The following is a 23,477-nucleotide window of genomic DNA, read 5'->3' on the forward strand; positions in this document are numbered from 1 at the left end:
GCCGGTCGGCGCCCGGAGACGGCGCTGCTTGTGGCGGCTCACGCTGGGACTTGCAGGGCCGCTCGGCGCCCGGAGAGGGCGCTGGTTGTGGCAGCTCCCGCTCGGGCTTGCAGTGCCGCTCGGCGCCCGGAGGCGGTGCTGGCGGTGCGTGGTCGCCTGGTACAGCCAGAGGCAGCTGCATTTGGCGCGGTTTAGGCTGGTGTGCGAGGCCGGGCTTCCCGTTCCTTCTTTGACTGCAAGCGGTTGCGGCGGCTATACCCAACAGCCATGGACATGAAGAAGAGGATTAACCTAGAGCTGAGGAACAGGACTCCGGCAGACGTGAGGCTAGGGCCGGGGTGGGGGGCCGCGCTGTGAGCGGCCGAACCGCGTGGCCGGGCGGGCCCCTTTGGAGACACAAAACCCTCCGGGCTGCGATTTAAATTTCCCGCCGGCTGGAAGTCGGGGCCTCGGCTCTCGGAATCGGCCCGAGGCCCTGGGCAGTTGAAACGTCGCTGGGCCTGCGCCTTATCCCCCCTTTCGCCTTCGCCTGGCGGCCCGCGAGAGGGGGAGGGGAGGCGGCGGCGGCGGTAAATCCAAGCCCAGGACTTTTCTCCCGAGGCCCGGCGATAAGTTGGCGCATGTTGCGCCATTTTGCCGCCGCGTGGAGCTTCTTCCCGCCGGAGATCGCCCCCCTCCTCCCCCGTCTGTGGCCGCCGCTCGTCCCCTTCCCATCCCCGGCGCCGGCCGCCCCTCAGCTCCCCCTCCCTCGCGGCTGTGGCCGCCGCTCGGCCCTTCCCGGCTGTCTGTCACACGTGCTTCCCAGCGGGCTGGCTGCAGTCCAACAGGCCCAGTCTCCGACATCGTGCCTCTCGCCGCCAACCGGGGCTTCCTTCTGGGCGGGGGCAGAGCAGATCCCAATCTCTTTGTTGTGATCCCGAGTATTTGGGAAGCCCGGACAGGATGAGTAAACGTCAGGGGCGATGCGCACTACCAAATGGCACGGATATAATTTGTCTCTCTCTAGCTTTTAGAGAAACTAAGGGTCATCTGCTTTTGAATTTAATATTCGTGTGTTAAGTCGCAACAAATCATAATTTTAATGACGAATGAAAATTCTTTTTATTTTCACAAATATCCAATTAGCATTCTATTTCATCGATAGAGTTTTAAAGTATCCCTGAGTCACTTGGGGTGATGGAAAGTAGCAATGTACGTTTAAAGTGGCATTCGCAATTTTCCAAAATAGGTTCAAAATAGATGTTTGCAATTGCCGTTGCACGGGTAATATACAGAAATGTACTATTGTTCCATAGATTCATTGTGAAAGTTCCTCCCTGCTGAAATCCACAGGGAACGCTTCTATTTTGCGACAATTTTAATGCACGATGGAGCAGGCTTAAGGGACAAGCGTGTGTTACGGTCCCATAGAGATTCATCGAGCAGGATATAAACATGTAGGAATATGGGACCACTTGGCTCCTTACACTTACTGTGCCATTTGACCAAGGCTTTACATTAGCCCTCAATTCCCTGATCTTCCAAAATTTTATCTGCACCCTTTTTAAATAATGCAATGACTTCACTCCACAGCCTTTTTTTTGAGGGGGCAGGAGAGAATTCCTACACACTTTATTTTAAATAACAACTTTATAATTCTCTAATTGTATCTTGTTCAAAATTCTCCCATGAGTGAAAATGCCTCTTTAGGATTTTATTTCAATAGCATCTTCCTTTGGTTTTCTGAATTCCAGAGCATATGAAATTAATTTAGCTGCACAAAATAGACCATTCTTTTGTCCCACCTCTCAGATTTCTTCCAACGGAAGCATATCCCTTCTTAGAAAAGGAGGCCAAAACTGCATCTTCCTCTAATTTCGGCCTTGTCGGTATCCCACACAGGTGTAGTAGCATTTCCCTATATCTAAACTCCAAGCCACTTAAAATAAAGGCCACTATGCTATCTTAAACATTTGATACACCTGTCTGCTGTCACCTGCAAACGTGGAAACCTTGCACTCTGGCCTATCATAAATTGTAAATAATTGAACCTTTAAACAATCCGTTAGGCACTTGCAGTCTGGGGTAACCAATCTTCTGCCCGTACTCAACATCTCTCCTAATACCACGTGTCTGCCTGTGGACAGGATTGGCCAGAATTAAAGGTTGGGGATCTTTTCGTGTGCATGGGGGGTTAGTGCAGAACCTTTAAGAATATTTTTATTTACTTGCCTATCCAGATTGTCATTTACTTTGAGGTTTTAAACGCAGGAACTTTGGATTTATTCAGCGCTTCTCAAACTGCATGTGCATCAGGGCACATTAAATTTACTAAAGTACTTTTAATAACACAAAGATGCCAGTTTGCAAACATGGATCTTCTAGAAATGCTAAAGTGAAAATGACGAGTAATTGGTTTTAATTATGTTGATTAAGGATTAAACATTGTTCAGGATATTGAGGATTACTTGAAAAACTGTCTGATCTTTTGCCTGCGAGATTGGGTAGAATCTTCATTTAATATCCCATCTGAAATACACCACCTTCAGTAGTGCATTGCTGCCTGATATTGGAATAGCAGTCTGGATTTTGGAAACTAAAACCCCTTTAGCTTGAGTTTGTTATCCACATCCTTTAGGCTTGACAAAGTAGTGCTGATGATGATGATGCCTGGAGCAATGGGAAACACTTCAGTGACTAGTTTTGGTTTTCGTGACCAAAATCCTGGATGAGTAAGAGCCTTGGGTCCTCTTAGTGAACCAATCCAGGGGTTTGTTATACATTGAATGGCCACTCAGACCCTTTGAAAATCAATTGATCTCTACATGGAAAGTTAATGCAAGAGTCGGTCACTGAGTCTCTCAGTGGTAAAGTCATTGAGCTAATGCTGGCTCAAATTTGGTCGTCTCTGTGCATAGTAATCTTTCCATCTTCTATCTTCCACTGCAGTTTGAAAGGGTGCTTCATTATTAGGGAGGCCATATTGAAAAAAGCGTTAAGCTCATCCCATCTTCTCACTCAGATAGATGTGAAAAATCTTGTACAAAGGACACACCAGTTCTATCCCTTGACCAATCCCAACAATCTACATTGTAAAGCATCCATTGGGTCTTTGGTGGCTGTGAAATAATTCAAATCACTCTGACCAAAGTCTGAGGCTCCATTACCCCACATCCTACCACAGTACAGATGGGTGCCATGGTTACACCAGTGGAGCTTTAGATGCAGTCGTTACAACACAGTGCAGGTAAATTAAGTATTTCTGCAGTCACTGTGCTAGGTGTGGTGCACATGAAAGTGAAGGAATTCTGCGGGATAGCTTGCAACATTCTGTATTTTGATACTGTAATTGTGCCAAGTTCAATAGCTTCATGAAAATTTTCTTTATACTACTTAAATGTCACACTGTGACTCATTTAACACATATCTAAGAAATCAAATGAATTGTGTCTTTTTCCAACACTTGAGCACTTAATTAAGAGTGACTCTTTTGTTCTGTTTTCAGTTGTACATTTACCCCAGTTTCCAATTTATAACTAAAACCACTTCCTTACATTGCTGAAAAATTGCTTAATTGTTAGTGGTCACCACAAACCATGGTGTATCTGTGGCCTTATAAAAAGTTCTGCTTGGATTCATTGCTGTCTAATGGTGGATTTTCTGACCCCAATATTAATTCTCTTTTACAAAGTGCACAGCCATTTCCCAACTGCTTGGTGGCACATACTTCTGATTCTCCAAAATTAGACAATTGTTGTTCCATCTGCAGCAATTCTAATCACTAAAGTTTAGTGAGGTAGAAGTGCAAGTAACTGTTCATAACTGTAAATGCTCGTAGTTCAAAAAATTTGTTTTCGGATCATAGAAAATCAGCATATGCATATTGAATTTGAATGCTACAAGTCTTTGCAACTTTGAGGCCACATTTAGCCAAGAACATCTAAAACAGGCAGAGATAATTTTTAATAGAAAATATTAAAATAAACCTAAGGTGTTTTTCCTTACTGTTGTTTATGTTTTCCTTTACTCCCTAATCTTTAGATGCCACTTTCTTGATGTGTTTGGCTTCTTCTGTAAATGCAGTAGCTTGTCTAAAATCATACTTTTGACTTGCAAGCTGTGGCAGTAAGTTCATTTTATTTCCATAAAATATCCACAGGCTTCCAGCAGAAGCCAGGAATATCTTGAGGATAACTTTCCTTGGCAGGAATGAGATATGTGGTCGACAGCAGAATGAGTAGTCAATGTACAAATTCCAAAGTGATCATTTTCAATTAAGCCAGCCAAGCTTGTTGTATCCAAAAGACCTGATTTAAGATTGTGATTTGATTGTTCTTTTGTGTGTCCCACAATAACCTAATGCACTATACATACAAGGCTAATTTGGGAATCCTGATTCTCTGCAACATTTATAGACAAATGCATTGCTGTTTTGCAGGTTAAAGAACTGGTTCTTGACAATTGCAGATCAAACGATGGCAAAATTGAAGGACTGTCGGCATCTTTTGAGAGCTTAGAATTTCTCAGTATGATCAATGTAATGCTGACATCGGTATCAAATCTTCCAAAGTTAAATAAACTAAGAAAGGTAAGAATTTTAACTCTTAGAGTGAAAGTGATTATTCCAAAAAATTTAAAGGTGCTAACAGAGTATAGCTACTCTAGATATGGTTTGTGTCCATGCATACAAAGAACTTCGAATCATTTATCCTTTAGAAGCTGTACCAGTGACGATGAATTCATGTGGTTAAGCTCGATACTGAGCATTTGTTTTAATTATAATGCATCTCAATTGATCTGTTTGGTAGAATTGTTAAAATATAACAAATTAAACTTGTAATTGATGTCAGCTATCGATCATTCGCATCCTAAGCTGTTTTGGAAGCAGAGGGTCATTGATGTCAATATATTGAAATGATGTTGATATTTCCCCTTTCATTGAAGCACCAACCATTGAAGTTTATGCTAGCACTCAGAACAAATCCATCACCCCAAAATTATTTGCTATAGACTCTCTCCTAAACATCCATTAGCTCATCCCTTACTCTCTTCTAATAATAGTAGAGAACAAATGGGGGAAATGCACGCGGTCACAAGGAATACACTTCCCAGACAACACAAGAGGTCAAGATCAAACCTGAGTTACTGGAGCTCTGTGGTAGTAGCTCTGCCTGCTGGGCAGTGTTATCTAACAGACTGACTTCATCTTTGACGTGGGCAGTAATTTATGGATTCAAATATTATCATTTTAATTGCATATTTGGAAAAGCATTAAAATGAAACTGAATTTAAGCACCAGTGTTTACAGTCATATTCTGTAATCTTTGTGAATGGTAAATTTCCTTTTCTGGGGCAGAATTTGTGAAATGTTAAATAATCCATATGCTGTTTGGAGATATCATTAGTTACACTATTTTCACTTTCTGGGATCTGGGCATTAATGGTAAGGTCTGTAGTTATTGTCCGGTCTATAATAATCCTTAATAAGGCAGTGATGTACTCTCTCAATCCTGTTGGACAGAGAGTTCCATGATTAAGAACAAACCATGAAGATGGTTTGCAAATTCAGTGAGAAAGGGAATCTGAAATGTAGGTGGTGTTATTTCCATGTGCCTGGAGCACTTGTCTGGTTTAAAGGTTGTGGACTTGGGAGATGCTGCCAAGTGCAAGACCATGTTGGTCTTAAGCAAATGGATTGGCAAATGGTTTTCAATCCAGATCAGGGGTTCCCAATCTGGGGTCCTCAGACCCTTCAGTTAATAGTAGGGGTCCATGGCATAAAAAAGGTTGGAAACCTTTGATCTAGATAAATGTGGGGTATTACATTTTGGAAGATCAAACTGGGATAGGACTTATACAGTGAATGGTAGGAGCCTGGTGTATATTTGGGTGCAGAGGGCAGATATATATAAGACATTAGTGAAGCTGTATTTGGAATATTATGTACACCTTTGGTCATCCTGTTATAGGAAAAATGTCTTTAAACTAGAAAGAATGCAGAGAAGATTTATCAAGATGTTACTTCGACTTGGTGGCCTGAGTTACAAGGAGAGGTTGCATAGACTGGGACTTTGTTCTCTGGAACATAGGAGATTGAGTTTGGCATGACAGATCTTGAGGGGCATAGACATGGCACATGGTGCTATTTTTCCCTAGGGAAGGGATTGCTAATAATAAAGCACAGAGCATGGGTTTAAGATCAAAGATAAGGGATTTAAAAAGAATATTGAGAGCAGCAGCTTCACACAAATGGTGGTTTTTTTTTGAATGTGTTAGCAAAGATAAGGTTAAGGTGGGCACATTAACACTTAGAAGTTGGGTGGATAACCTGGTTTTTGAAGATTTGATAGAGGTATATAAAATTATGAAGTGTATAGACAGGATAAATGTACCCAGGCTTTTTCCACTGACAGGTGGGACAACAGCTAGAGGTCATGCATTATAGGTGAAAGGTTCAACATTTAAGGGGTACATGAGGGGAAACTTATTCACTCAGAGGGTTGTGAGAGTGTGGAACGAGCTGTCAGCGCAAGTGGTGCATGCAAGCTGGATTTCAATGTCTAAGAGAAGTTTGATTAGGTACATGGATGGTAGGGGTATGGAGGACTGTGGTCCAGGTGCAGGTCGATGGGAGTAGGCAGTTTCAATGGTTTAACATGGACTGAAAGATCTGTTTCTGTGCTGTACTTCTCTGACTCTATAATGAGTTTGAAGTTAGCAATTATAACAACCCTCAACCCACAAAACCATCAGTAACATAATAAAGTGAAAAGTAGTAGGTCCAACACAGACCCCTGTGGAACACCACTAGATACCGACAACCAACAAGAAAAGGCCTCTTTATTACCACTCTTTGCCTTTTGTCAGTCAGGCAATCTTCTGTCCATGTCAGTATTTTTCTTATACCACGGGCTCTTATTTAGCAGTCTCATGTGCGACTTCTGCTATCACTACAACCTGTAGAGTGACCCTCACCTTTTGTCATGAGGTTTATTTTTCTAATCCACGTACCTTGTGCTTCTTCCTTTTACTATTCTGGTAGTAACACCAAGCTCCTGTGAACCCATTTTACAATTCTCAACCCAGTCGAATTTGTGTTTTCATTCACTGATAGCCTAACTGTAACAGCCAGAAAACAAAAGATTGAGAAAATATTTGAATATTCATAAGACAATCACTCAAGAATGAAGTTTGGTTTTCTAGATTGCTTAAAACCCACTGCACCCAATTTTATTCTGTACATTTTGGGATCTTACAAATGACTGAAATTCGTAATCTGGGCAGTTTACTAATTTATAAGCTATCATTATCACTGGTATACAGAATAATATGCAATTCAAATTATTAACTAAGGTCATCATAAGCACAAACAAAATCTGCAGATGCTGAAAATCCAAGCAACAGGCACAAAATGCTGGAGGAACTCAGCAGGCCAGGCAGCATTGATAGAGAAGAGTAAATAATCACGTTTTGGGCTGAGTCCACCTTGCCCACCCTTTTTACCTTGTGTTTCCAATTTGAATTTTAGACCAAGATCTTTATGCTCATCAAATGGTCCTCCCAAAGTGTAACACCTCACACTTGCCTGGATTAAATTCCATTTGGCATTTTGCTGTCTGAATTTCCATCTTGTCTATATCCTGCTGAATTCTTTGACAACCTTCCTCAATATCAAATCTCTGCCAATTTTTGTGTTTCTGCAGATTTACTATTCACCCCATTTACATTTTGATTAGCACTCCTTTAATGACTCCCACTTGTTAAATGAGGGCATACCTGCCAATAGCTGCTTCCAGTCTATTCTCCCTGACTCCTGCCTGATACTGTTGCGTTTAGCCTTGCCCAAATTGAGCATTTTCCCCCAGGAACCAATGTTAACATTATCCATTACTACCCTAAGACATGCAGAGTTATTACTTCTGAAAATTATCGCTGAAATTCCATTCACTGGGTCATGCTGGTTTCTCAATACAAGGTCTAGTATGACTCTTGCCTATTTTCTACATACTCTGTTAGGAAACCCTCCCTGATTCTACCAGTCATTTGATGGACCCTGTTGTTGAGCATGGAAATGTTCTGTGAACTTTGCATTAACTGCTTAATTTTCCACTGTCATTCACCACTGGATGCGACAAATCTACAGTGCTTTCGTCTGATCCATTTCTGGTGGCATAGCTCTGTTGTACACTGTCGTTGCAGTGTGTTCTGCTATGCTGTGTTTCAGCTTCACCAGGCTGACACTTCATATTTATGTTTGATGCTGCTCCTGGCATTTTGCCCAAATCTCATTGAACCAAGGTTAATCCCCGGATTAACAGTAATAATAGAACAAGGGGTTTGCTGATCCATGAGTTTACATTTATAGGGATGGACACCTGCCTTTGTCATGGTATCTCATGGATGTTCAGATTTGTTCTGCATCTATTGCATTTGGTGCTATTAGTACTGGCACTATACATAATGGATGTTGTCCTCACTATTAAAAAGATGGTCTCAACAACAGCTGCTATTGTCACTTCTGCCACTTCATTATGGGCATGTACATAACTGATGAGGACAAGAGCAGTGATTTTTCTGTGTCAATTTCCTTAATGTGGCAGCTATGTTCTTTGTCATTGTTTGTGCCTCTAACCCTTTCTTGGTGATGGACATTGTGATCCTGGCCCAGAGAACATTCTGTGGCACTTGCACTTATTCTGAAATTTGTTCAACAGGGAAGAACACTAATTCATTAGTTTGACTGGGGAGAGCAAGTTGAATTTCCTTGCTTATGTTCGACATTCCATGACAGACATTCTTATAGGGCTTTGAGTCAATATTGAGAACTCCCTTTGCTATTCCCTCTTGGCTTGGTACAGCTATATTGTCCCTTCTGAATTTGTCCAGCCAGTGGGAATGAGGATTGTGAGGGAGAAGTGTGGCATGTTACCTGTAAGATTACCTGTTAACTGTGATCCTTTGTGAATGATTGTCTTGGGTTTCAGTTTAAAACGCTTCCTTAATGTTTCTGATGAGCACTTTGCATGATCAGCGAGGCTGGGAGCAACATCTCACCGCATTAAATCCTTCTGATCCATTGGGTTTTATTCATTATTTCAGAGGGCTTTTATCAGTTAACTGGATTGATAGCTCTGGAGTCCGATATAGTCCAGATATCCTCCCCTGTTGGTTATGAGCAAGCTGAGAATGTTTAATTCCACAGTTGCCGTGGGATTTGCACTGTGATCATTGGATTGTTACTGCAGGCTGGTGCTTTAGGAACTGCACTACTTTTTATTTCAATTGGTCGTCCACATAACATAGAAACATAGAAAACCTACAGCATAATACAGGCCCTTTGGCCCACAAAGCTATGCCGAACATGTCCTTACCTTAGAAATTACGTAGGGTTACCCATTGCCCTCTATTTTCCTAAGCTCCATGTATCTATCCAGGAGTTTCTTAAAAGACCCTATTGTATCCGCCTCCTCCACCATCGCCGGCAGCCCATTCCACACACTCACCACTCTGCATTAAAAAAAAATTACCCCTGACATCTCGTGTACCTACTTCCAAGCACATTAAAACTGCCCTCTCATGCTGGCCATCTCAGCCCTGGGGAAAAGCCTCTGACTATCCACACGATCTATGCCTCTCATCTTGTACGCTTCTATCAGGTCACCTCTTATCCTCCGTCGCTCCAAGGAGAAAAAGGGCGAGTTCACTCAACCTATTCTCATAAGGCATGCTCCCAAATCCAGGCAACATCCTTGTAAATCTCCTCTGCACCCTTCCTGTAGTGAGGCGACCAGAACTCAGCACAGTACTCCAAGTGAGGTCTGACCAGGGTCCTATATACCTGCAACATTACCTCTCAGCTCTTAAACTCAATCCCACGATTGATGAAGGCCAATGCACTGTATGCCTTCTTAACCACAGAGTCAACCTGCATAGCAGCTTTGAGTGTCCTATCGACTCGGACCCCAAGACCCCTCTGATCCTCCACACTGCCAAGAGTCTTACTATTAATACTATATTCTGCCATCATATTTGACCTACCAAAATGAACCACCTTACACTTATCTGGGTTGAACTCCATCTGCCACTTCTTAGCCCAGTTTTGCATCCTATCAATGTCCCGCTGTAACCTCTGACAGCCCTCCACACTATCCACAATACCCCCAAACTTTGTCATCAGCAAATTTACTAACCCATCCCTCCACTTCCTCATCCAGGTCATTTATAAAAATCACAAAGAGTAGGGATCCCAGAACAGATCCCTGAGGCACACCACTGATCACCTACCTCCATGCAGAATATGACCCGTCTACAACCACTCTTTGCCTTCTCTGGGCAATTCAGTTCTGGATCCACAAAGCAAAGTCCCCTTGGATCCCATACCTCCTTACTTTCTCAATAAGCATTGCATGGGGTACCTTATCAAATGCCTTGCTGAAATCCATATACACTACATCTACTGCTCTACTTTTATCAATGTGTTTAGTCACATTCCCAAAAAATTCAACCAGGCTCGTAGGCATGATCTGCCTTTCACAAAGCCATGCTGACTATTCTTAATCATATTATGCCTCTCCAAATGTTCATAAATCCTGCCTCTCAGGGTCTTCTCCATCAGCTTAACCACTGAAGTGAGACTAACTAGTCTGTAATTTCCTGGGCTATCTTTACTCCCTTTCTTGAATAAGGGAACAACATACACAACCCTCCAATCCTCCGGAACCTCTCCCATCTCCATTGATGATGCCAAGATTATCACCAGAGGCTCAGCCATCTCCTCCCTTGCCTCACACAGGAGTCTGGGGTACATCTCATCTGGTCCCGGTGACTTATCCAACTTGATGCTTTCCAAAAGCTCCAGCACATCCTCTTCCTTAATATCTTCATGCTCAAGCTTTTCAGTCCGCTGTAAGTCATCCCTACATTTGCCAAGATCCTTTTTCATAGTGAATACTGAAGCAAAGTACTGATTAAGTACCTTTGCTATCTCCTCCGGTTCCATACACACTTTTCTACTTTCACACTTGATTGGTCTTATCCTCTTGCTCTTCACATACTTGTAGGATGTTTTGGGGTTTTCCTTAATCCTGTCCGCCAAGGCCTTCCCATGGACCCATCTGGCTCTCCTAATTTCATTCTTAAGCTCCTTCCTGCTAGCCTTATAATCTTCTAGATCTCTATCATTACCTGGTTTTTTGAACCTTTCGTTAGCTCTTTTCTTCTTGACTAGATTTACAACAGCCTTTGTACACCACGGTTACTGTCCTTTGCCATCCTTTTCCTGTCTCATTGGAATGTACCTATGCAGAAATCCACACAAGTATCCTCTGAACATTTACCACATTTCTTCTGTACATTTTCCTGAGAACGTCTGTTCCTAATTTATGCTTCCAAGTTCCTGCCTGATAGCCTCATATTTCCCCTTACCCCAATTAAGTGTTTTCCTAACTTGTCTGTTCCTATCCCTCTCCAATGGTAAAGGAGACAGAATTGTGATCACTATCTCCAAAATGCTCTCCCACTGAGAGATCTGACACCTGACCAGATTCATTTCCCAATACCAAATCAAGTACAATCTCTCCTCTTGTATGCTTATCTACTTACTGTGTCAGGAAACCTTCCTGAACACACCTAACAAACAACACCCCATCTAAACCCCTTGCTCTAAGGAGATGCCAATCGATATTTGGGAAATTAAAATCTCCCACCATGACAATCCATTTATTATTACACCTTTCCAGATTCTGTCTCCCTATCTGCTCCTCAATGTCCCCGTTACTGTTGGGTGGTCTATATAAAAAAAAACACCCAGTAGAGTTATTGACCCCTTTCTGTTCCTAACTTCCACCCACAAAGACTCCGTAGACTGTGGCTATTTTATTAGGCGCACCTGTACACCTCAATCATGCAAATGTCTAATCGGCCAATTATGTGGTAGCAAATCAATGCATAAAACATACAGACATGGTCAATAGGTTCACTTGTCATTCAGACCAAACGTCAGAATAGGGAAGAAATGTGACCATGGAATGATAATTGGTACCAGAAACTGGTGATCTAGGATTTTCACGCACAGAGCTTACAGAGAATGGTGTGCAAAACAAAGCATTCAGTGAGTGACAGTTATATGAGCAAAAACACCTTGTTAACGAGAGAGCTCAGAGGGGTATGGACAGACTAGTTCCAGCTTACAGGAACGCGACAATATGTGGCAACAGTGGCATACGCTGATTTTATTCGTTTACAGTCAATCTAAAGAGCACAGTAGCGTACAAGTACACGCGATAAATTCCTCAATTAATAACAGGTGGGAACTAATACAAATTTATAGTATGTAGTAGTAATAGTGTCCTAATTTGTTCTAATAGCATAATCATTCAATCTGGTATCTGTTCTAGCTTTGCTTTCTCTACCATTAATTTGAGACTCCAGCTCCACCTAACCATTCCTTATTTTTTTTTAATTTTGAACTGTAATTGTCACATGATTGTTTTTTTTTCCTGATATTACTTTATCTTTGTGACAGAAGTTTTGCCATAAGATAGTCTTTGTGTAAAATGAATTGCTTCTCAGACAAATGTCTTCAGATTAACTTGTTTCTACATTGATTTCTAGTCTCCAAGCATATGGAAGTTTATACCAAATTAACTTAACCAAGTATGTCTATGGAATTAAGCTGGTTTCCAAATGGAATTGGCTATGGCCTTTAGTTCTCCCTTTTCCAGTTGATAGTTTTGTATTTGTGATTTTATATATCATAATTATTTTGAGCTGCAAAGGCCATATTTATGTAAATTTAATTTCCTGTGGTACATAAAACATCTTTTTACCAAGGAGGGCTGTAGGCAACATTGGACTAATGGTGTTGGTTTATTAAATTTAAATTTGTAACAAAATAGTTTGACGTCATACAATCACATTTATGATTTGTAAAAGGTGCCATCTTGATTTTTCAGCTTGAGCTCAGTGATAACAGAATATCTGGAGGTCTTGAAGTTTTGGCAGAAAGAACCCCGAGCCTTACACATTTAAACCTAAGTGGAAATAAAATCAAAGACATCAACACTCTGGAGCCCTTGGTAAGAAATTAATAACTGTTGAAGATTGTTGTTAAGAAACCTGGAGCAGTATGTTATTTGGATGGAACTATACCTCATACAATATACTATACCTTGCACATTTTCTGTAAATGCCTAGTAATGCAACAAATTGCCATATTGGAAGGTAAAATTAAGTTGCTTGATTTAGAAATTTCTCAGTAATGATCTTATTGAACTCTTGAATTGGTTACATGAATGTGTAATCTGATTAATTAGCTACTATTTGAAGATTTTACATATGTTTTCTTTATAAATCTTTATTTGTAAGTTATGACTGGCCACTGCCTACAAATGAAAGTGATCACATTTCAAATTTGCTAATTGCCTGCTTTCTCTGTTATAATGTGCTTAATTTTGGGAACCTACTTGTGGCCTGGTTATAGGAGGAATTGTGATATTAATTGGATTTAAACTAAATGCAAACGTAGTTCTACAGATTAAATTTCCAAATTCATTTGGTTTCCAAGGCAAAGAAAAGTGTGATTTGTTTAGGTAAAAGCTATGGTGGTTTTGGTTAATGAGGTTGTCTAATCCTGACACAGGATTGGGAACGGAGTGGTGGCAGGTAGGAAACAAAACGATCAGTATGTTCAACAAAAGGTTAGCTTTAAGAGTTATTCAAATGAGAACACATGACAAAAATACATGGTCTAGGGTAACCATAAATAGTAGTCCTTGTACTATGGATTGCAATTACTTTCTTGTGGTGGGATGGGGGAATGGTGGGTCGCTGGTTTGTTGGAAAATGTGGATGTACAACAAAGGTAATGAATGAATTGGATAGAAAGTTGACGGAAGGAAATGCAGAACTGGTTTGGGTGTAAGAAAAGCTTATGTGCAGTGAGAGTGTGCTGACCTTTTGCATCACAACCTGGTACTCCAGCTGCTGTGTTGTCGACAAAAAAGCCTTGCAGAGGGTGGTTAGGGGAGCAGAGAAGGTTATTGGGGTCTCCCCACCTTCTGTCCAAGACCTCTTTCAGAGTGGATGCCTCCAGAAGACACGGTACATCATTAAAGACCCCTCACACCCTCTCCATGAACTGTCTGTTCTTCTGCCATCAGGCAAACATTACAGGAGCATCAGAACTAAAACCACAAGGCCACTAAACAGCTTCCTCCCACAGGCAGTCAGAGTGCTAAATAACTGCTCCACCTGACTCTGCTTTGGACATTTTTAACTTGCACTGGACACTATAACTGATTTTAACTGACATGTGGCTGTTGTGTTTTACTATTTATTGTTATGTTTATTATTTAGTGTTGCGTTTGTTATGTTATGATTGCACTGCCCCTGAGAAACGCGGTCTCATTCTGCCCTGCAGAGCTAATGTATGGTTAGAATGACAATAAAGTTTTTTGAATCTTTTGAAAACCTTGAATCTAAAATGCTAGAACTGGTGAAGAATAACTGGAAAATTAATTGTCGTTCTTTGAAAATATAATTTGAACATAAATTTTGAATATGATGGTGATACTGGAGCAAAGGTTGTTAGCTTAATGTCAATTCTGAATATGTAATGGTATAGCTTTTAATGCCATAGAGATGTACATCAAAAATGTAGCAGGGTGATGGAGACCAATACTTATGCTTGTGAGCAGTGATCATTTCCATTAAAGCAATGAATGCAAAAGATTAAATTCGCCAGAATTATTTAAGATTCATGAATTACTAACTATTTTGTCAGTGTTTGTTGCTGTAATCCTGAAACTTGGGTGCAAAACAGTTAGCAGACCAATAGCAACACACACAAAATGCTGGAGGAACTCAGCAGACCAGGAAAAGAGTAAACAGGTGACGTTTTGAGCCAAGGCCCTACGTCGAATCTCCAGCATCTGCAGATTTTCTGGTGTTTGGCCTGCTGCACAATAGGACTAGTAATTGTCCTGTCAAATTGTGTTGCACCATGCACCATCTTATTAGTGTCCTGTGGTTTTTCTATTCTGTAGTGCCATTCATGTAGGAATTTCCCAAGATGGTCAGAATAAAGTCATCCTCAAGATCGCATACTGTCTCGTATTAAAGGCTTTTCTTTTGAAATGAGGTGTCAAGTTCAAGTTTATTGTCACCTGACTATATATTACACAAACAAAACAACATTCCTTCAGACCATGTGCACCCACACAACATGTATCACACAGCACATAAACTAAACTATAATATACTTAATTTAATAAACTACGATTCAAAATGCATGTAGTAACACCCAACACAGGTAAACTATAAACAGCACACTGTCTTAGTGACAAGACCTCAGTGGTGGCAGAGTATTCATTAGACTTGCAGCCTGAGGGATGAAGCCGTTACCCAGTCTGGCAGTCCTGATGCGTCTGTATCGCTTTCCTCATAGTCAAAGAGATTGTGGGATGGGAGGTAGGGATCCTCAATCTGAGTATTGAAGTGTACTGTTTTGTTTTGGTGTATTCATGTATGATTGAATGATAACAAAACTTAAACTTGAAAGTTGGGTCCTTCATCTGCAATGCTCCCAGTAAGCGTCACAAATCTGGGAAGCGAGACCCAAATGATCCTCTTGGCAGCTTTCACTATCCTCTGTAGGGTCTTGTAGTCCGAGGCCTTACAGCTTCCATACCACATGATGATGCAACCAGACAGAGCACTCAATGGTGCTCCTGTAGAAAGTTATTAGAATAGGGGCAGAGAGCCTTACAAATGGGGATGGGGGTGTCGTTACAACTGGCAAAATCACTGCCAGTGCAATACCTCAAGAAGGTGAGAAAGATACCTGAATATAAAATGTTTTTGTTGCTTTTGGATGAATAGCAGGAGAAAATCTGATTGAACTGTTAATTAAGTTTGTCAGAGCTGAAATTTTTAAACTTAGGATTTGGACCTTTTTAATTTTAATTGTATTGGTTTTTTAAGACGATATTATGGGTGTGTAAAAGAAATTCAATTGGATTTTCTACCTGCATGTTTTAAGATGTCAAATATATTCATTGCAGAAATCATTTGTTCAAGTAGTTTTGAGGTATATAATGAATCTAAAAAGATGCAGCATTTATGTGTAATCAATTATCCCTCACACATGCATCAGAACAACCTGGGGGAATATGTGGCATGAATATGAAAAAGGCATGACGCATTTTCTGGAATTTATTTTCTTTTGACAGAAAAAACTTCTGAATTTGAGGAGTCTTGACTTATTTAATTGTGAAGTGACCAATTTAAATGATTATCGAGACAGTATGTTCAAGCTGCTCCCCCAGCTCACATACTTAGATGGATATGACCAGGATGATCAGGAGGCACCAGATTCTGATGTAGAGGGTGATGGTGATGGTCTCGATGATGATGAGGAGGAGGAAGATGATGAAGAGGAAAATGAAGATGGTAAGTATTTTCACAAGATCATATATGGTAATGAGTAAAACTTGAGAATCCTGTTTTCTAAATATAGCATAGAGTGTGGAAGCAAATGAGCCTTTGTAAAATAGTGGTAGGACCAGATAATGAATGTCTTATCCACGGGTCACCATGCAGGAGGAAATCTGTTGGGGAGGGGAGGGGAAGATTAGATTAGATCTACAAGAATAACTCCAGGAATAAGAGATTTTAGTTATGTGGATAGACTGCAGAAGCTGCAGTTATTCTGATTTCTGATGCATGCATTCTGAAAATTCTAAAGGTACGGGGCAAAGTAGGTAGATGCTATAGCCATTGGTTGAGTGGTGAAGCACTAGAGGACATAGAATCAATGTTGTCTTGACAAAGAATCAATGATGTAACTGAGAGCTATTTTTAATATAGCAAGTGGTTAGGGTCTGGAATGCAAGCCCAGGGAGGTAGGTTCAATTAAGACATTCAAAATGGAAATGAATGGTTGCTAGTTTAGGGAAAATGTTGCTATACTCCAAGGTAAAACAATACAAGGGCTTTGAGCCAGTGAATGTGCTTGAGCTGGAGTTTTATGCAATCATCACACCTTTCTGTGAGGAAGCATTGGCATGTAAAATTTCTACAGAGCCTTATTGTTTGAGTCAAGCAGAGCCCAAGCCTGCAGATTTCAGACTCTACATTTTTGTTTTTGTCTGTATCATTAACTTTACAAACATGCTAACCTACTGTTTGTCAATAAAATATACCTTGTTTAGTTTACTTTTTTCAGATTGCACATTGATGCTTGATAGTTTGAAAACTACTTGCTGGTAGAGGTGGCATTATCTCATTATAGTCTAAAATCTTTTAGTGAAGTGTGAATACTCGTGCTTTTGATTTTTGTTTATTCTCTCTATTTCCTCTTGGACCTGTAACTATCTGCTTCCACTTCCATGATAATTTGGCAAAAAATATAAAAGTTGAATTGGTTAAAATATGTCAAAGGTTCCTCCTTCCATTCAGACAAGTATTCAAAATATTCATTTGAACAGCATTTCCATTAGCCTTTTTCTTTAAGCTCTATGGGCTAAACTATTGTTAAAGTTGCAGTCTGGATTAAATGTACAACTATTTGGTTATCCTCATCTTTCTGGGAAACCTTTAGGATTTATAGATGGGTTATTTTCTTCACAATGTCTTTAAAGGTGTTGTCAGTAGTGGATAATTATTTGCTCTAAATTCATATACATTTAAAACTTACAGTAGAAGAGGAGGATGAAGATGATGATGAAGAGGGTGAATTTGATGCCTTGGATGAGGAGGATGAAGATGAACTTGATGGTGAAGATGATGACGAGGATGAAGAAGACAGTGAGGATGTAAGCAAAAATGCCATGCTATTTTCTCAATGGAGGATTTGGCTGATCTCTTTATTTCCCTGTGATTACCTTTTTACTTGTGGAGTCCAATTACAATGGAAATTGTCTTGACTTTTTTGTGGGGGGAATATCCAATGATAACCAGGCAAAGTTGTCACCCCATTTTGGGTAACTTAAGCAGAGTACATCTTCACTGGTTTCATATTTGTAAGGAAACACATGCTTTTGTTATAATTGACACTCAAGTATAAACCTTTTTTTAAAATCTAGGATGATGAGGATGAAGAAGTTGAAGATGAAGAAGAATGCAAAGGTAAATTTCAAACAACATTCAGCAGGTTTAGTTTAACTTAATAATTGAGCTTCTGCTTGCAGCTTAATATTTTTATCCTAAACTTGGTGGTTATTTAACTTAGCTGGTCTTCAAGGTGCCAGCAGTGTATTTTTGTCTAGGGCAGGAGTTCCCAACCTGGGGTTCACAGACTCCAGACTCCTTGCTTAATGGTATTGAAGAAAGGTTGGGAACCCTGGTCTCTGGTCTAGTTAACATTCTACTTCTTATGTCCTGCCTCCAAGTTCTACCACCATCTTTTAAAACAGACATTAGTTTCCAGCGCTTACTCATTTTTCTTTAATATTTTCATGTAAAGTAGAAGGGGACTTTTAACATATTGGGTCTATGCTAAATCTTAATCCATTCCCATCAGTTCCATTCTTGAACTTGTTGCCCTGAAACCTATTCTCACTTGCATGCCCATCACCACCTTAATCTTCCACTAACACAATTGAGATCTTAAGTCTCAATTCTGCTACCAAGGGCAATTTTCAGTGATCAATTAACTTTAAAAAAACATGCATGTCTTTGAGATGTGGGCGAAAACTGGTTCCTCCAGGGAAATCTACACAATCACAGAGTATAAACTTAGCATACAGGTCGCACTCTAGATCAGGATTGAAGCTAAGCTGATGGAGCTGTCTGGTGGTACTAACTAAGCTTCTCTGCTCACCAAACAACATACATCAAAGTTGCTGGTGAACGCAGCAGGCCAAGCAGCATCTATAGGAAGAGGCGCAGTCGACGTTTCAGGCCGAGACCCTTCGTCTGTCCTGACGAAGGGTCTCGGCCTGAAACGTCGACTGCGCCTCTTCCTATAGATGCTGCTTGGCCTGCTGCGTTCACCAGCAACTTTGATGTATGTTGCTTGAATTTCCAGCATCTGCAGAATTCCTGTTGTTTGCATTTAAATTCTCTGCTCACCTCCCTGTTTATCCCATCTGTTCCAACTTCACCTGCACTTCTCCCACAACAATATGTGCCATACCTTCATTCAGGGCTCCAAACAGTCCTTCCACATAGGCAATACTTCACCTGCAAATCTGTTGTGTCCTGTGCTCCTGATGTGGCCCCCTCTACATTGGTGAGACTCATTGTAAATTCAGGGTCCACTTCATCCACCACCTCTGCTCCATCTACCAAAAATGGAACTTCCCAGTGACCAAGTATTTTAATTCCAATTCCAATTCCCATTCCTGACCTACATGTCTGCCCATGGCCTCTTGTTCCTTATTGAGACCATCCTCAGGGTGGAGGGGCAACGCCTTATATTCTGACTGGGTAGCCTCCAACCTGATGGCATGAATCAATATTGATTTCTCCTTCTGTTTTATATTTTAAAACTTCCTTCCCCCTCCCTTCAGCTATTGTCCACTCTGGCCTTGTACCGCTTCTTGCCTGTCTATCACTACACCCTGGGTCCCCTCCTCACTTTCTTTCTCTTATGGTCCATTCTCCTCTCCTATCAGATTTCCAGCTCGTTATCGTTCCTACCCATCTAGTTGCACGTGTCACCTAACTATCAGGAGAATTGGTTTGAGAGGGAAAATAAAACAACTGTGTTCTCAAGCAGACTCGGCCAAATGTTTGAATCTGCTCCTGTGTTATGGTGATTTGGTCTAAAATCAAAAGTATGCTGGTTACATTATATTTCCTTTCTTTACTTCAAAATCTATTATTAAGGAAATTAGGAATCCTGTGCATGACTTTCTGCTTATTTAATTAGGAAAGAATTATATTAACTGATCAAGGTAAAGGAGTTTACTAATGTAAAGGAGGGTTGGATAGGTTTAGCGATGCACTGTATAGTTCAGGCTCAGAGGGAGACAAGTCCCTCAGAAGCCCCTAGACTAGATTAATTCCAAAATGTTTCATTACTCTAAATAGAAATTGAGGTGCTATGTTGCCATTGCACAGATGTTGGTGAGGCTGCATTTGGAATATTATGTTCCGTTTCAGACACCCTGCTTTTAAAGTTGTCAGGGTGCAGAGGAGATTCGCGTGGATGTTGCCAGGACATGGTGGACTAGGTTAGGAAGAAGGTTGGGATTTTATTTGTTGGAGCATAGAATGAGGAGTGATCTTTTAAAGATGTGGTAAGTCATGAGAGTCATAGATCACATGAATTCATACAGGATTTCCCCCAGGAATTAGGGTATCAAGAACGAGGACCTTGATTTACGGTGAGGAGAGAGAGAGAGATTTAATAGTAACCTGAGGGTACCAGATGAAATTATTGAGGCAGGTACATTAACACTAAAAGGGCACTTGGACAATTATATAGGAAAGAAGCAGAGGGATATGGAACTATCTTAGATGGAAATCTTGATTGTCATGGTTTTCTGTGCTATGTGACTTTTAAGTCCAGTTTTTAGTTTACCTTTCTATTCGTGACAAGTAAATGGTGACTATTTGTAGTTTTGTTCTACACTTGTATAAAAACACCCAAAGTTTTAAATTTCATAATTTAATAAAGAGTGGTTAATCTTTTATCTGCAATGTAAGCTACCCATATCATTTCCAATTTTCCCAATATTAAATGAATTTTTCCTCTTGTACAATTCTATTCTTATCTCTCTGAGGCTAACATTGTTGTCTTGTCTTGTGCTTTTCAAGATTGTAATTGGTGGCATGTAGTGTTGCAGTTAGCATAACAGTTTATAATACCAGTGACCAGATTCAATTCCACTGCTGAATATCGTGAGCTTGTACCTTCTCTCTTAGTGCTCCAGTTTCCTCCATATTCCAAAGATGTACAGGTTAGGGTTTTTAAGTCGTGGGTTAGTATGTTGGCGCCAGAAGCATGATGATGCTTGAGGGCTGTTCCTAGTATGTCCTTTGACTGTGTTGGTCCTTGACACAAACAGTACATTTCAATGTAATTTCTGATGTACATGTGACAGAAAAAAAGCTCATCTTTAATTGTTTAACCAAAGCTAATATCATCATATGTTTGAATAAATGTCGCCCTCACAGAAACAGTCCAGGGCCAGAAACGGAAGAGGACCCAAGAGGATGATGGAGAAGAGGATACTGAGGATGATGAATGAACTCAGTAAATGTAAAGACTGTGACTGTGGTTGATATTCGCATCAAGTGACATTCCTCTGAGGCAGTATCTGTAGCTATGGTGATGTGCATTATGAAATATATATTTCATAAGTTATTCTGTTTAAAAGTGCATTTACGTCTAATTATCACATTTCTGACATGTTGGATACACTAGCTGGACTGCTGGAAGTCTGGAATGTTGCCTTAGATTGGTCAGGGTTGCCACTGTTAAACCAAAGTTGTATAACAAAAACTTGGGTAGTGGTGAATTTTGTTTACCCTCTAGTAAGGATCACTTATCGCTCCTAAGTGGTATGTCACTTTTTAAGGGGGGAAGTTTTTCTCTTCCCCCTCCCCCCACCCATACCAGTGTTTTCATTTTTCTTTTCACTCCCTATGGATTGATATTCCAAAGAGTGACAGTTGTGATTGAGTTGCTGACATTGCTGAAATGTTAAGTTGTTATTAAGTGCTTCCATTCCTTCACCATAGTAGAATGCTGTGACGTCATATTAATAAGCTGGCTGACTAACCCAAATGATTCTTGTGACTAATCTTATAACAACCTGTCTTTAGTCCATTGCATTCAAATTAGAATTTGCCTTTACTGTGCCTTATAGAGTTGTTGGTCCAGTGGACAATTTTTGTTAAGTGTGGTTAGGAATATCAAGTTGTTGCTGTACTGAAGTGTTAGGGTGTACAATAGGACAGCCTGTGCAATCTGTCAGAAATGTTTTTCAAATGCCAGTGTCCATTATTGACTACTTATTGTTTTGGCATTTCCATAGCAACAGAACTGATGCAAGAGCAGAGAGCAGAACTGTCTTTTTCAGAAATCTGAGTATAAGAAACAAAATTCTTAATCAAGAGAAATTTTATAGTTGCAGCTACTGGAAACTTAATAGTGTCCTAATTTTGATGCAGGGTTCCAAACTGTGTTGACTTTCTACTGTTTGAATTAAACACAGATCTGTTAGAAACTTCACCACAGTTGTCGAGAATCAAAAATGCTCAGAGCCTTGCTGTAGTTTGCCAGTTTTTCTGAAAAATGTTCAGTTTTTAATTACAAGTACAAAAGAACTTATAAAGAGGAAAGTAAATGGCTTTCAAATATTTGTATAAACTCGGTCAACAGTCTCTTTGTATTATAACAGTATATTATGGAATTAGTTCTAGATACCCATTGAAAAATGGATATTTATAAACTCTGGGACTTTTTTAAAGAAAACTAAATGTTGAGATTAGAAACTAGGTAATTTGTTACTTTTTATTTTTAGTGTGGTGTGAATTTTTTAGAGCAAAAATGAATTTGAATATAAATTTTCAGTGTAGTATCTACAAATGTATTAAACTTTGAAATGTTGCTGTTCAGGTTATTTCTGTACAGAAAATAAGTTCAGAAAACCTATTTCATGTTAATGTATCTAGTTTTGTTAAAAATTTTCAAAATAAATGCGTTTTTAATAAAAATAAATGCTTTTAGTTGTGGATGTCTACTGTTTAACATAGTGTGACTCCTGAACTGTTTCAGAAATGAGAGACACTTCCATTTTCTACTTGTTAACAGGTCCAATCGTGCTTATGATGACCCTAGTTAAGAATTGGAATTGCATCATATTATTCTGTATACCAGTGGTAATGACAGTTTATAAACTAAAGTGCCCAGATTTTGAATTTCAAATACCAAAATGTACAGAATAAAATTGGGTGCAGTGGGCTTTAAGCAATCTGGAAAACCGGGCTTCATTTTTGAGTGATTGTCTTAAGCATATTCAAATATTTCCTCAATCTTTGTTTTCTGGCTGTTACAGTTAGTCTATTAGTGAATGAATACACAAATTTGACTGGGTTGAGAATTGTGAAATGGGTTCTGAGGAGCTTAGTGTTACTACCAGAATAGTAAAAGGAGGAAGCACAAGGTATGCAGGTTAAGAAAATAAACCTTATGACAAAAGGTGAGGGTCCCTCTACAGGTTGTAGTGATAGCAGAGGTCACACCTGAGGCTGCTGAATAAGATCCTGTGGTATTACAAGAAAAATACTGGCATGGACGAAAGTTTGGTTGACTTGACACAAGGCAAAGAGCAGGAATAAAGGGGCCTTTTCTTGTTGGCTGCTAGTACCTAATAGTGTCCCACAAGGGTCTGTGTTGGCTCTACTACTTTTCACTTTATATGTTATTGATGGCTTTGTGGGTGAGTCAGATAGGTGGAGGAGCAGGGAGTCTGTAGAAGGACTTGACACAGATTGGGAGAATGGGCAAAGAAGTGTTAGAAAGAACACAGTGTAGGGAAGTGTCT

At 40.1% G+C, this 23,477-nt stretch overlaps 1 protein-coding gene across 2 annotated transcripts; it reads left to right on the forward strand.

Annotated features, from left to right (window-relative positions):
* Window positions 1-148: 148 nt before the first annotated feature.
* On the forward strand, window positions 149-22,652 carry LOC134337244 (acidic leucine-rich nuclear phosphoprotein 32 family member A-like). Of its 2 annotated transcripts, none has more exons than XM_063032093.1 (7): window positions 149-321; window positions 4,418-4,567; window positions 12,933-13,055; window positions 16,209-16,428; window positions 17,677-17,792; window positions 18,063-18,105; window positions 21,103-22,652. In XM_063032093.1, the coding sequence occupies exons 1-7, from the start codon at window positions 268-270 to the stop codon at window positions 21,174-21,176; spliced, it is 780 nt and encodes a 259-aa protein (XP_062888163.1). In that variant the 5' UTR covers window positions 149-267; the 3' UTR covers window positions 21,177-22,652. The 2 variants fall into 2 exon arrangements, with proteins under 2 accessions (XP_062888163.1, XP_062888164.1); XM_063032094.1 differs by lacking the exon at window positions 149-321 and adding an exon at window positions 840-979.
* The last annotated feature ends 825 nt before the right edge of the window (window positions 22,653-23,477 follow it).

This window comes from Mobula hypostoma, chromosome 24, assembly GCF_963921235.1.
Source record: "Mobula hypostoma chromosome 24, sMobHyp1.1, whole genome shotgun sequence".
Taxonomy (NCBI): Eukaryota; Metazoa; Chordata; class Chondrichthyes; order Myliobatiformes; family Myliobatidae; genus Mobula; species Mobula hypostoma.

Coding starts and splice junctions, on each gene's coding strand:
- LOC134337244 (XM_063032093.1), top strand. CDS start 268: ATGGACATGAAGAAGAGGATTAACCTAGAGCTGAGGAACAGGACTCCG. Junction 322..4,417: donor GGAACAGGACTCCGGCAGAC/GTGAGGCTAGGG, acceptor GCTGTTTTGCAG/GTTAAAGAACTGGTTCTTGA. Junction 4,568..12,932: donor AGTTAAATAAACTAAGAAAG/GTAAGAATTTTA, acceptor TTGATTTTTCAG/CTTGAGCTCAGTGATAACAG.